This window comes from Electrophorus electricus, chromosome 1, assembly GCF_013358815.1.
Source record: "Electrophorus electricus isolate fEleEle1 chromosome 1, fEleEle1.pri, whole genome shotgun sequence".
Classification (NCBI taxonomy): domain Eukaryota; kingdom Metazoa; phylum Chordata; class Actinopteri; order Gymnotiformes; family Gymnotidae; genus Electrophorus; species Electrophorus electricus.
The window spans coordinates 24,661,443-24,676,201 of NC_049535.1; the positions used below are offsets into that span (position 1 = coordinate 24,661,443).

At 39.3% G+C, this 14,759-nt stretch overlaps 1 protein-coding gene across 1 annotated transcript; it reads left to right on the top strand.

The window, feature by feature from the left end:
- The first annotated feature begins 7,639 nt into the window (after positions 1-7,639).
- On the top strand, positions 7,640-11,672 carry btbd17b (BTB (POZ) domain containing 17b). The gene is made up of 3 exons (XM_027009146.2): positions 7,640-7,846; positions 8,881-9,166; positions 10,050-11,672. Exons 1-3 carry the CDS (start codon positions 7,786-7,788, stop codon positions 11,122-11,124), a joined length of 1,422 nt encoding a protein of 473 aa, XP_026864947.2. The 5' UTR covers positions 7,640-7,785; the 3' UTR covers positions 11,125-11,672.
- Positions 11,673-14,759: the final 3,087 nt, after the last annotated feature.

The following is a 14,759-nucleotide window of genomic DNA, read 5'->3' on the forward strand; positions in this document are numbered from 1 at the left end:
TTTTGACAAAACTTGTATTGTGGTACTTGGTGGTGGTATGATGTATACTTATACAAAGTAGTCTAAATGATGCAAATGAAATGTGCCATGGTTACAAAACATATTAAACATGTAAACAGTTTCAAAGGTCAAAATGAAATGTGTAAAAATGGAATTCAGTGCAGTAGGGATAGGGTTCCATTCAAAGGTTTTCATAATTGCAAAACCCAGGCCTGCTAAATCTGTAGTTACCAGGATCAGATACAATGGGGACAATGGCAGATCCTTTACCGTTCACAGCTTTTTTATATACCTTTCTTGAAATCTGACAAATATACATGAGGTTTCAGCTTTGTTCAGTAATGTTCTTAGCTGAAACAACAGTAATAAGATATTGTACTGCTTAAAGAGGACTGTGGGTTAATATGTAGATAATGTTTTTGTCTGCGCTAAAGGGGTTAAAACAAAGTTTTAGTGTCTGTTGTAGGGGGAACCTTACAGTACCATAATCTGTATAATCTAGAGAGTTTGATTATTATGAATCATTATTATGATGGGCAATGGAGCTATCCCAGGCATGTGTTCAGATAGTGGAAACTCGCCACAGAATAATCCCTCCCTAGAACACTCATGGACACAAGTAACTGGAAATGTTTTAAAGTTCTCTCAGAAACTGACATTACATATATCAGCACTGTATTTAACACACTGTTTCACATCTGTTCTATTGTTTCACTGTTTTATTCTCCAAAAAGACTTTGGAGAACAGAAACCTGAGACTCATGCCTGGCAGGTGTCATCTGGATAATACCCAAGATGTTGTCACCCACTATTACCTTCAGTTCCAAAGAGAAAATCTCTCTTAAAAAATCAAGAATGAGTGTACCTTGGTATATAAAGTCTGGGTAATCTGAAATGTTCAGAACTAATATTGGATATGTGGCTTTCTTTAAAAACTGATTGGGCTGCCAATTTAAACATATGGGGTTTTAATTTATCTTACGCCTGGTGGACACTACACAACTTTCAAAATCTCAGCATCATTATATTGCACACAGAACATATTTATCATCTGTGACCTGATGTTTTGTGGATGTAGCAGTATGTACATCACAAGAGCAATCTCTCACCTAGAGAGGTCTCCTAAGAAGTGCACCGAATCCCTAAATCCTACTCTTTAACAAAATCACATACCAGAACTCTACATCATATGCCTGTCAGAATGGAGCCTGAGCAACTGAATATTGGTTATTTCTGCACTCATTTAAACAGCAGCAAGAAAATAGTGAATTAATGAAAATTGTGGATGAAGTATTGGTTAGGGAGGTGGTTTGTTTTGCAGAACGTTTACATTACATGAGTGGTCATCTATGACAGGAAAATTGGCTAAAATTGTGAAGTGTTCACTGGGCATGATTAGTATTAATGATTAGAGACCCTGTCCCATCTATGCTGCTAATTGTCAGTACAATCAGTTTTCTTTTATATACTCCCCAAAATCCCTTGTAAATTCCAAAGGGAAACAATTAGGCCCAGATGTCCTATTGTATCATTGAAACACTACATAGTGTTCAAAGTATAGTTGTAGTGGTTAATGCTAGTCAAGAGAAGTAGACCTTGAAAAACTGGCAGGTGGATAGGAAGCCCTCACAAAATGGCTGCAAGATTGCACTCCAAGTTGACTGGAGTAGATGCTAGCCGAAAGTGTTTAAGAAGAGTTATGTTAACTTACTGCAGAAGTGATTGTATTATAATGCTAAGGGACTCAAGGGTGCATGGTTGGAGGCTGGAAGTGTTACTGAAGAAAATCTGACAGAATTATTGCCCATTTTAAACAACTATTGATGGCCTTAAACCAAAATTTGCAAAAATGTTGAACATGGCAAAGTCTACCTTTGAGAACTACACAACAATTATAAGTGGTTGAGCTATCAATTAAGACAGAATAATGAGAGTAACACAGACTAAACCTCATGTCTCATGTCCAATTAGAGGACAGCCAGTCTCATGCTTTTGAACACTTGAGTATTGGTTCCTGCAGGTAATATTTAAGGGATTTTCTCATGTGATTATCATACTAGGATTGTAATCTGATTTCCTTATGATGACTTTCTATAACTAGCCTATCAAATTCCAAGTTGAATGCATCATTACCAACAAATCAAGGGTGTTGGTTGTTTAAACATAAATATTAATTATTGGCTGAGAACAAAGGTATAAATTATGTCCAGTACATCAAGTCAAGAGGCATTTTGTTATTGCAGCTATATACAGGTATACAGTGAAATGAAATACGGTTCCTCCAGGACCATGATGCAACACAATAGAACATAAGTGTAGACGATAAAAATAAAAACACAAATAATATATAGGGCAACACTAACCAGTACATGTTCCATATTGTGATATTTTAACAGATATGCTTACAGCATACAGCAGCCAGTACCCTAATTTAAGAACACAGAAAACAGTAGTTCAATATTTGTTGTCAGTCACTGGGAGTTGAGCAGTCTGGTGTCATAGGGGAAGAAACTTGTCTGGCTGTGCAAACTCTGGTGAATTATTTTTTAAGCCTCCTCAGGAAGTAAAGTTGCATGCTGGACTTTCTTGGCTCTGGAGCTGGTATTGAGGGTCCAGGCGAGGTTATCTTCTGGGTGGATACTAAGCAACAGTGGTTGTGACGATTTCTCCAGAGGAGCCGTTGATATTGAATGGAGTGTGATTGCCTCACACTTCCCTGAAGCCAACCACCCTCTCTTTTGTTTTTTTTCCACATTCAGAGACAAAGTTGTTGACTTTGCACCCGTCAGTTAGCTGCAGCACCTCCTCTCTGTACACTGACTCCTCATCCCTGCTGAAGATTGTGTCATCAGCAAACTTGATGTGGTTTGATTTGTGGATTTCTGCACTGTCCTGTTAGCCGAGTGAACAACAGTGGACTGAGCAATCAGCCTTGGGGTGCTCCAGTGTGGTACTGCATGGAGATATTGTTCCCGATCCAGACCAACTGAGGTCTCCTGTCAGAAAGCCCAGGGTCTAGTTACAGAGGGAGGCATTCAGGCCCAGTAGTCTCCGATTTTCCTCAGATTCTGAGGAATGATGGTTTTGAATGCTGAACCAAACTCTATAAACAGCATTCTAACATATGTGTTCTTTTTGTCCAGATGGGTAAGGGCCAGATGAAGGGTGGTGGCGATTGCATCATATGTTGAATGGTTGGGATGATGTGAACTGTAGGGGTCCATTGAGGGGGTCAGCTGTGTCTTAATGTGCCTCATGACGAGTCTCTCGAAGCACTTCATGATGGGCATGAGTGTGACAGGGAAGTAGTTGCTGAGGCAGGATACCAAAGACATTTCTAAAATGCCAATTTAACCATAAAGGAGCAAATTTCCAAACTCAACACATACACACAAATTCACCAATAAACTATAGCTATATCTAATATAGGTTACCACAGTTAGCTAGCTACATTTACCACCAAGTAAATTCTCAACGTGTGGAAAACACTATTAGCCAATGGGGGGGGGGGGGGGGGGGGGGGGCAGTGGGGTCACCAGTAATTTTAGCTTGGGAGCCATAGCCCCCCAGCCCACCCTTCCTCTGCTGGCCCTAAGGTGGCGGAGAGGTGGCAGGCCTTATGCCAGAATACAGGTTGGCATACAAATAATTTTTCATTGTACACAGAAGCTGAATTTACCTGCAGAGGAGAAAGATCTAGACTGAAGGTGGTTGCAGTAATAGAGAATCCTGCTCAGACAACAGAGGCCCCACTACCTAATGCTGTTCTGACCTTGTACACCAGCGGTGGTGGAGCATGGAGGTAGGAGAGCAGTTTGGACTGTGTCTGTAGACTTCTAAATACATAGCCATCTTCTCCAATGTACACCTAAACAATGCTGTAGGTGGGGAAAAAGCCTTGTTAATTTGACATGGAAAATGGAAGAACATGGATTCGTTCCATGTCAAATATAACCGTGCTCAGCATGGCAGAACGATTCAGGTAGGATGGCTTAATGAGGTATGTATTCATTTATTCGGTTATTGTTTTTACATTTACCAGTGAGTATATTTTCTTAGCTCAAGTATAGATGGTAATAAACATCTCAAAAACAGTAAAAAGTTTACAAAAAGAAAAACTTTGTGCAGTTATGATGGCTTTTGCCATGGGCTTGGTGACAACACATTCATACAGGAAACCCACATCTTTTCTAAAGCTGGTAAACAAGTATGTTGAGTGGATTTGGATGTGGATTAACATCCCATAGCAGTGTTTTCTCTTGATAGCTGTACTTTTTCATATTCTTTATCCCAAAGTACTGGTGAATATTCAATTCTGTATTGCTGGCAGGTGTGGATTAATCACCTTTCTAGAAGTAGAATCAATGCATCATTGATAGAAACTTTGTATCAGTCCTTTGAATGCAATATCCCTATGTGGCCACTGTGTACTTTAGCTAAACAATACATGCTGTGATGAATCGTGTGGTTTGGCAGCAGTGTACTTACCAATTGCCATTAAAGGCTAATAATGGAACTTGTGTTTAATCAGTGGCCAGAATATAATTAATAATGGTGTCTTGGGCTGTATTAGGGTCATGACCAAGACATGACCACCTAACTGGAATACGTTTTTGACTTTGGGAAACAATACACAGAATGCAACCGTCTTCATAAACACTTTTGGATGTACTAACTCTCGTATATGCAGGTTATTGAATTCCAAGACATTTTTCACCTTGGATGGTTTGTCACCTATACAGCTGTGCCTTAAAGTTGTATAACGTATGCACAGCTTTGTGTGGATTAACTCATATGTGGCAAGTTTGGAATAACTCTTTGTGAAGCCACTCCACAAACGTTATCAAGCCTGTCTACTCATGCAAGAGGATATGCTGTATTGACAGTATAATGGCAAAGGACATGAAGATTACATCAATATAAACTCTTTATGGCAGCAGGCATTACTGTAACTTATGCCTTTACCTTACCCAAGACATCTTAAACATTGATAAATGTTCAGTTTGTGATCCAAAATCACTGTAAAAAGTTTTGTATGTACAGTCATGGCCAAATGTTGAGACTGAAATTTTTCATTTTCACAAAGTTTACTGCCTCAGTTTATTTTATTTATTTATTTTTTTGGATCCTTTTTTCCAAGCATTTTGTATGTTTTGTAACTTTTCATTGACAAATACATCCAGTTTAAGCAAAGACATAATACTTAGAGTTGACCCTTATTTTTTAAGGCAGCTTCTGGGCAAAATCTTGACTGATGGCAACCCATTCTTGCCAAATCAGTGCTTGGAGTTGATCACACATTCTGTTTGTTCAACCTCTTTTTGAGAACTGACCACAGGTTCTCAATGGGATTTAGATCTAGGGAGTTTTATGGCCATGGACCCAAAATGTCAATGTTTTGTTCACCAAGCCACTTGGTTATCACTTTTGTCTTGTGACATGGTGCTTCATCATGCTGGAAAAAGCATTGTTCATTGTTTATCATTCATCATTCCTGGATCGTTGGGAGAAGTTGTTCTTGGAGGATGTTTTGATACTATTCCTTATTCATGGCAGTGTTCTTAGGCAAAACTTTGGGCAAACCCACTCCCTTGGATGAGAAGCAACCCTACACGTGAATGGTCTCAGGATACCTCACTGTTGGCATGACACGACTCATGGTAGTGGTCACCTTTTCTTCTCCAGACAATAATTTGTCCAGATGTCCCAAACAGTCTGAAGGGAGTTTCATCAGAGAAAATAACTTTACCCCAGTCCTCTGTAGTCCAATCTCTATACTTCCTGCAGAATGTCAGTCTGTCCTTGATGTTTTTCTTGGATAAAAGTGGCTTCTTTGCTGCCCTGCTTGACACCAAGCCAGCCTCCAAAAGCCTTCACCTCACTGTGCATGTAGAGGCACTCACACCTGCCTACTGCAATTCCTGAGCAAGCTCTGCACTGGTGGTGACCGATCCCATAGTTGCATCCATTCTAAGAGACAGTCTTGACACTTACTTGACTTTCTTGGGCACCCTGAAGCCTTCTTCATTGCAATTGAACCTCTCTCCTTTAGGTTTTTGATTAAATAAATGATTGATTTAGGTGCAGTGGCTAGAATGCAGTAATTTATGTGATTAAGTTCATTTTCATGGCAATGGCAATTAATTAATTGCAATTCATCTGATCACTCTTCACAATCTAGAATTAATGCAAATTGCCACCATAAAACCTGAAGCAGAAAACTTTGTAAAAACCAAAACTTGTGCTAGTCTCAAAACTTTAGCTATGACTGTGTGTCCAAGCTTCCACTGCCCATGTGCCCAAAATAAGTGTTCAAGCTGCCATAAAATTACTATACTCAAATAGTATCGTAAAAAAACAACAACTTACTATGTGATGTTCAATCACTTAAAAAGTTTTAGGGCAGTCTGACACTTTTTAAAGTTAAAACAGATGTGACAAGCATGCATAGAATTTTCTTCCTATGACTTAATCTGGCTTGTTTATTGTAAATCAAACATATTGATCTTACCATCTTGGGCTGATTATTAGCAGTTCCCTGCCAATACTGTTATTTATACAACAATCATCGTGTGACATTGAAGAACATAGACTAGTTTGTTGGCAAATATATGAGCACATTCATTAAAGACACATTCATTAAAGACATATACTAATGCTATCAGTTATCTGCAGAAATGCCATTCAGATTCCCATGATTGCTATGTAGTCCATATTAGCTTAGGATTGCTTCTAGAAATTAGATGCAGTTGAGCAGGATATGTTTTAAAAACAGTGAAACTACACAATCTGCTTAAAGTGCACATACAAATACAAGGTTTATGATGGGCCTTTTGTTCACTTAAACCTAACCAGGTTATTGTCTGAGGTGTTTCTGAATACACAAGATAAAATGCTTAGAGGTTTCAGCCTTTCTGCCAGTATTCTTTGCTGACAGGTTGACCTAAACACTGCAAATGTATTGCAGAAATTAGGCCTATAGTAGAATTTCTTTACACAGGATGCTTCAGCAAGGTCTGCAAACTGCAGATGAAGGCATGATGCATATGAGCTGTGAACTGTTTAATTCAAACAGAGTCCAAAAGCATACCGAATCATAATTTTACAGTTTGTTTTTAGTAGTTTCTCACTTAGAACTGATTACAGCAATATATATATAGCTCTTAATGTTCACACTGAGTAATCCATTTAATCATTCAATCACTGAACACGTGCAGCATTCTTTTAATTTGGTTTACTTTTTTGGTAGGATATCTCTGCTATCATCTGTATATGTAAAGCAGTAAACCAATAATATGCATTCTAAAATAGATAACATGACTCATGTTATTACTTGTTTTGTATGTCCTAAAAAAGAAAAAAGAAAGAAAGAAACAGAAAATTCTGGTGGTTGTCATTTACAGACAAGATACACCCACACAATTCCAAAATATATCCAGTCTCTTTTGGCTGGCTGGGTGCCACAGATCGATGCATGTAACACTGAGAGAAGGAGAAACTCAAAATCAAAGCTGTTGTCATAGCAACGGCCCAGCCAGATTCCACCAATCAATGGTCCTTGTGAGGCTATGGGAAGGGCCACTGTCCTACATAAGGAGTGTGGGACAAGGAGCCTGGGCACCAAACAAACGCACCCAACACCTGCGCCCTCGACCACATTACATGCACACTAAGAAAAGGAAAAGAAAACTAGGTCAGAAGAAGAAGGAAAGAAAGCCTAACAAATAAGGAGAGGCTAATAACAGCAGTGCCACGTGCCACCCATTTGGATAGAAAATTCCAACAATGATCTGTCCAGCTACCCTGTTTGTGGTGCTTGCTGTCCAGATGGTGTCAGTAGGAGGAGGTAAGACAACAGATTTTCCTGTCTTGTTATTAACTGCCCAGATGGCATGAAAGCTTATGTTGCATCAAAAGCAGTATTAATACAGAACAGTAGGAGTCTTTCTCTTAAGCAACATCAGGTCACTGGATTCTGAATGATTGAATAAGCAGGATGTCTTCTCTGTTCCTTTCTCTGCACTTGTTCTCCCACTCACAGACTTTGGACAGTACATAAATAATGCAAGCTGGAGAACAAGATGAGAAGTGTCCTCAAAATATTTTTCAGCCTCCCTAAAACAGATTGCAGAATGTGCACAAGAATGCTTTGTTTGCAATAATCCATATTATCCTATAAATATTAAATTCAGATAAAATATATGACATGTCCAGCATGAGATAAAGAATGCTCTTTTCAGTCTGCATGAGAAGAAAATGAATATATGAACATATGTTCCCTTATAAGCTTTTTCTCTTTACCCCCAAGAGTTTTGATTGAGTTTGTTTTTTCTTTGTTTGTTTTCTTTCATATATAGCTGCTTGTTGTTGCTCTGGACATCCCCTAGTGGCAGAGGCTGAAATTCATCACCTAATGACTATAGCAGTTATTACACCGAACAGATGACAATTCTGACCTTAGGATTGGTTTGCCAGATATTAATTAATTATAGTCTTTAATGAAACATGTAATGACACAGTTCACAACATTCACAGATACTTACCATCTTCGTATTTGGCTGAAATGGATATCCAGTCTGTATGTGGTTTTTCTGTTAGTTGGTTCTGATGATTTTTCAAACGCAGGACCTTTTATTTTGTATGAGTTGAAATTCTCAGTATATATCTCCATCTCCATTTGACTTAATTGACTTTTACAATTTATCTGTATTGGAAAGGGTCTTTTGATGGTATGTTAATTTTGCCCAAGCTCTTTAACCAACACCCAGGAAAGCAGGGTGTCAATTATACGACAGTATTTTTTCATAATATGCAAGGGTCTTTGCAATGTATAAGCGCATTGCCAAGCAAAACCCATTCCATCTCGCCTCACTTCTGCAGCTGCCCTGAAGTTGGAGGGGTCAGTGGAGAACGGAGCTACTGTTCTGAACCATTCGATGACCCTGGTGCAGCGCCTGGAGACTCTGCTGGCTCAAGGGAATGGCAGCGACGTGATCTTACGTATTGTGACCCTCAGCACGGACGAGGTGAAAGTGATCCAGGCACACTCACTGGTGCTCAGCTTGCAGAGCGACGTATTCACTGAGCTCTTACACACAGCCAACTCCAGCAACCTCGTCGTCAGAGAAAGTGCCGACTCTGCTGCTGTCTTTGATAAGTTCATTAGGTGAGGGAAATATTTCAAAGGTAAAGTGTTAAACACTTGCATGGGGTTTATGTATTAGTTATTAACTTACATACACACTTCTGTGTCAGTATATGGCATACACATACTGTGCAAAACTCCTAAAGTGTTAAAGTGTTGAAAGTACAGTAAAATCTGACACAGAAACTGTAAAATGAATATTAGATCTTACAGTATGTACATAATTTCTTCAACCTTGAAGGCAACTTCACATGCATTAAACATTTGATTGGTGCAGGCTGTATTTCCTTTTAAAAAAAAAAAAACAAGCAACTGCAATAGAACCAATATTTGAAGTATACAGTATATAATAGGCATAGTTCAGCACAACAGCTTGCATCAGGTGTGAATATGCAGGAGAATATTTCTACACATCAGTGTCACTGCAGGGTGGAGCGCAATCTGTCATCCAAAAATATCCCACCAGCAGTGGTCATATTGGAAGGTGATTTTAACACCTTGGGTGCAAAGTGATCATGTTTTTTTTTTTTTTTTTTTTTAAAGCAGTGTGTGACCGTTTTTTTGGACCGTGTTAGCACGTTCGTTGATGTTGCCACCTACTGGACATCTGTGGCCTGCAAACCATGTGGAGCCAATCACGTAACATCAGACAGTGTTAACTGCCTTCCATACTTTAGTGAGAGCCAACTGGGCTCTTGTGGATTCCTAGTCACCAATGACTCTGAAATCACTGGGAATAATATTCTGGTAGTTTGTAGTTTGTGAGGAAATTTTATAAAGAAAAACACTTAATCAATTGACCATGAACCATGATTGGTTTTATGGTGTGTTAACACCTGCATCCAAGCAAGTTACTGTGCTTAAGGTGATTTCTGTACTCTAATGTGACCTCTTTCCTTGGCAGGTACCTGTACTGCGGTGACATCTCTGTGCACCTGGGCCAGGCAATCCCATTACATAGGTTAGCGAGTAAGTACCATGTTTGGTCCCTGCAGCAAGGAGTCACCCGTTATATGACACAGCATTTGTCTAGTGATTCTCCAACTGGACATGTGGTAACCTGGTACCAGTACGCCATGAAGATCGGAGACATGACCCTAAGGAACAGCTGCTTGCAGTACCTCTCCTGGAACCTGTCATCGGTGATCCAGAGTTCAGAGTGGCGCTCCGTCAGTGAGGAGTTGCTGATGTCCTTAATGCAGCGCTCTGACCTGGTGCTCCAAAATGAACTGGAGCTGTATGAAGCTCTGGAGGCATGGATCAGCCACAACCAGCCTGCAGACGCAGTAGCAGAGAATGCCTTGCAGGCTGTGCGCTACAGCATGATATCGCCACAGCACCTCTTCCGCCTGCAGAAACAATCACCGCTAATGCTTAAGTATCGCGAGTCTGTCCGAGACCTTCTCTTCTTGACCTTCCAGTTCCACGCCGCCTCTCCCATTCAGCTGGCCAAGTACTTTACCCTCAACAGCAGCCTCTTCATGCCGCGTAACTACCTGTCGCCAGCCTGGGGCTCGCCGTGGGTGATCAACAACCCCACACGCGACGACCGGAGCTTCAGCTTCCAGACACAGCTGGGCCCCAGCGGTCACGATGCGACAAAACGGGTGACGTGGAACGCCCTTTTCTCCCCACGCTGGCTTCCACTCAGCATGCGCGCCACCTACTCCGACCACGGATCCTTGCAGCCCACGCGCACAGACGGTGGACTGCCACGTGTAATCATCACTCCAGCCAACTCCAGTCCTGACTTTGCTGGCGTGAGCTTCCAGAAGACGGTGATTGTGTTAGCTCGGCAGCAGGGGAAGGTTGTGGTGCGCCACGTTTACAGCTTCCACCAAAGCACAGAGGAGACCGGCAATTTTCTCCTGGATGCCGACCTGCAGCGCCGGGCATCAGAGTACCTTATTGACAGCTCTCTCTACCTACATGTCATAGTCAAGCCCATCTATCATAGCCTTGTAACAACCAGAAAGTAAAGGCTTAAATGGGTTCATTCTCTGATATGAAACTCTTTATCTCTGAGGTCATACAGTTTACATTTTTTAAAACTTATTTTTCCTTTAGCATAATCCTAGCATTAGCAGTGCTGATTTTAATGTTTTTAATGGTATAATGGGTTTCACCCATACATTTAACCTTAAAATACAAACTCATGGTGAAATTCATTCCATATCCCAGAAGCCTACATATATTACTAAATGTTTAGTAGTAAATTATTTGTACCAACCAAAGTCAATTATATGTATAGTATAATATTACATGTATAGTATGGATATTTTTCTGTCATTAACATACTGTTAAGTTAATGATAACCAGCTGCGCTACCATTTTTGTGCTAACCAAAGTTTAATGTATTCTCTGTTTATTTATCTGCAATATAAAGACCTTGAATATAAGATGGTGACAGTGATGATTGAGAATTTATATGCCAAGAAGACCATTGTCTCTGACTTGCTCCTGAAGAAATGCTAGTACCATTCACCCTTAGCTTAGTATTGTTTCAATAAAGAGGTAATGTGAAAAACATGACTTTTGTAATAAAGGTAAAAAGAAATTATGAAACTTCAAAGCCATCTTGAAACTATAATAATATTAAGACCTTCTTTAATAATGATGGCTGTTTTTTGCACCATTAGTCCATGAATGAATGACCTAAGCACTGGTGCTAAGTTGACTGCCTTTAGACAGGCATAAGTCAAGAATGGCTATTGCTAGCAACATAAAAACCAAGCCAGTCATGGCTGTCACTCTGCTGTGCTCCAGGAACTTAAAAAAATGAAAATAAACCTAAGATATCATTTTCATGAACAGTGAAAATAATAAGTTCAGCTACTGTGAATAAGAGGGAACTAGAAGAAAAAAAAAAAAGATTAATTTAAGCATGACTTTGCAAATGTGTTTAATTTATTTATTTAAAGATTCACACAGACTGTTATGTTTGGTGTATCAGTTTGATTTTGAATACGAAATCCTCATTTGAATCTTAGTTTTCACAAGTAATTTAATTGCCATCTGTGGATGAAAGCGTTCTGGCTGCTATAGCACTAACCTGCATTCAGTGCATAAACTGATCTCAAATCACTTTTTGAGATTGACAACATCTGGGATCTTTAAAAGCACACAACGGCTTATATATGCAAAGCTACTAATATATGTATTCTCCAATGGCATGATATTGAACGATATTATCACATGCTATGTAATATTTCTCAGAATCCTTTTAAAACTTCAAAATCGATTACTGTCAGCAAATATACTTTGAATATCTGAGATATATTTATGCTGCAGTTTTTTCATTCTTATATGAGAGTTTCTGGCACAGACAAACTCCAGTTCTATTGCTGCTCCTGATGCCAACTCAATGCCCACAAACCTTCCCTTGGTATGGTAGTGTTACTTCACTGGGAAAAAAAACCACTCCCAAATAACATCAGTTCCTATGGTCAGAAACTGTCTACGAATGAATAGGGTAAAGAGTGCATGAATGTAAATGGACAGCAGATGCTCCTAAGAGCCATAGTGTGCCCAGTGAACAAAAGTGTCCCTAATAAAGTGCATGGAAACTGATACTGATTTGGTTACTAAACATAACCACAAAGTTTTGTGTGTGTGTTGCTAATTCTTTGCCAAGCATAAACCTATTTAATCTCAAAACAGAAAAATGAATTTAATGATAATGAATTGTAATTGCAACATGACGTATATCTTTAATCCTCACATCGAGGAGAATAGATTTCACACAGTGGTGCTGCTACTCCTGTTCTCTATTAATGTCTATAATATGGAGTATACCCATAGCATGACAGCCCTTACAGAAATTAAATTTGAGCCCATTAAATTTATTAACTTTACTTTCGGAGATGTTTTACCTGATCTAAGTGAAAATACAGTTGATTCATTATTGATACTTGTATTCAATTTATATTTTATAACTGTTTTTAATACTAGTCTTAAATCAACTATTTATTGTTATTATTATTATTTGCAGCAGCAATAGTAGTAGTAGTTGTTGCTTTTTTATGATACACTAAACACCACTTAAACCTCTTAAAATTCAATGAAAGCAGTTACAGAAATTCACTACAAACCCTCTTCACTTAGAATCCCAATCCAGCATCTGGTATTTAATGTGCATTCCCCACCCCTTTAAGTCAGATCCATTTGACTGTAGCCCCTCAGTTCCCCTTTGCTAGTTACTACCTACCACAGTGTAATTTAGTGATCATTATTCACAATGACCTCTTTTACAATTCATCTGAACTGTTAAATTACATTTGTTTGGGGATGTAGGATTGTCTCTCATATGCACTGGTGTATTATTTAAATGAATCTTCACATGCACTTTGGAACATACATTCAGTAGATCATAAACCAAACATTCCCATAAAGAAGAGTTCTTTTTTGGTGTTTGAGACTTTTTTATTACATTTTCTCTAAATTTTAGCTTTTTCAGAGAACACAATGCCATTGTATAGGTTTTCCATAATAGACAACAGCTGTGTTCAAATTAACCTACTACATACTTCTCACGTAGTGATTGGGCCCCAAATCAGTATGCTCTATGCAGTATGTAACCAAAATATTTTTTTTCCAATACACGAAAGATACCCGGATGATATACTACTGTGGCCAAATATTCCAGGACGCGACCAGAGTTATCTTCTTGGTGTACTGCATCCCATCATGCAACAGTGGAGGAGAATCTTTCACAAGTGGGTGGAACCTTCATATGGTCATGTGACTTTGTGTTATAGTTTGTGCATTTGTAATATACTGGATACTATACTGCGTACTTCTACGGGAATCAGTATGCAGTATACAGTATAAAGTGAGTGAAGTATGCAGTATACAGTATGTAGTAGGCTATTTCAAACATAGCCAATGTCACAGAACAATCACACACAACCCTTACATGAAGCACTTGGATCATATCTTGTCATGGACACAGAGGCAACATGGGAAACATTAGGATGACACTAAGGGCCTGTGAGTGGCCTAAAAAATGTATGAGAACATTAAGTTCATTTTTTTTGTTGAGGTCCAATGATTTCTTTTCATAGGGCCCAAAATGGTTGGTGATGTCCTTGGTTGGATACAACACATACACAGAAATAAGGCATAAGGCCATGATGCAGACACATGTGGGCATGGCAAAAATGTAGTTCATATGAAAGAGTAATTGTGGGATTTTTTAGTGGGATGATCTTCATGCTCAACATCCGGTTGTGAAAAAGCGTCTACATCTTTATGTGCTTACTTTACGTGAAGAACATATCATGATGGCTTTGTGATAAGAGCAGGTCTGAGGAAGAAGTAGCACAAGCGCGGCTTTAAGACTAACTGGGTTATGTGAAATGGGTTGCACCGGCGTATTTGAAACGCCACACTGCTTGTTACGCCATTCCACCCACCTTATCACTGGTGCACTTTCTGTCCACCATATTGCAATAAATGGGAATAACTGCGTGTGCAACCTATAAAATTAGTAAAATGCGGCATTAGGTGTCCTTTAACGCCCCAGCGCAGCCACGGAATTAGTGCTCTTGCTCATGTCACAGTCGACTCAGATGTCTGTAACTACTTTATGACAGTATGTTTTAAAGGTTACATG

Bases quoted from the DNA above. Each gene is read 5' to 3' on its own strand.
- btbd17b (XM_027009146.2), top strand. From the start codon at position 7,786: ATGATCTGTCCAGCTACCCTGTTTGTGGTGCTTGCTGTCCAGATGGTG. The intron at 7,847-8,880 runs GTAAGACAACAG...TCACTTCTGCAG, and splicing joins GATGGTGTCAGTAGGAGGAG to CTGCCCTGAAGTTGGAGGGG. The intron at 9,167-10,049 runs GTGAGGGAAATA...TTTCCTTGGCAG, and splicing joins GTCTTTGATAAGTTCATTAG to GTACCTGTACTGCGGTGACA.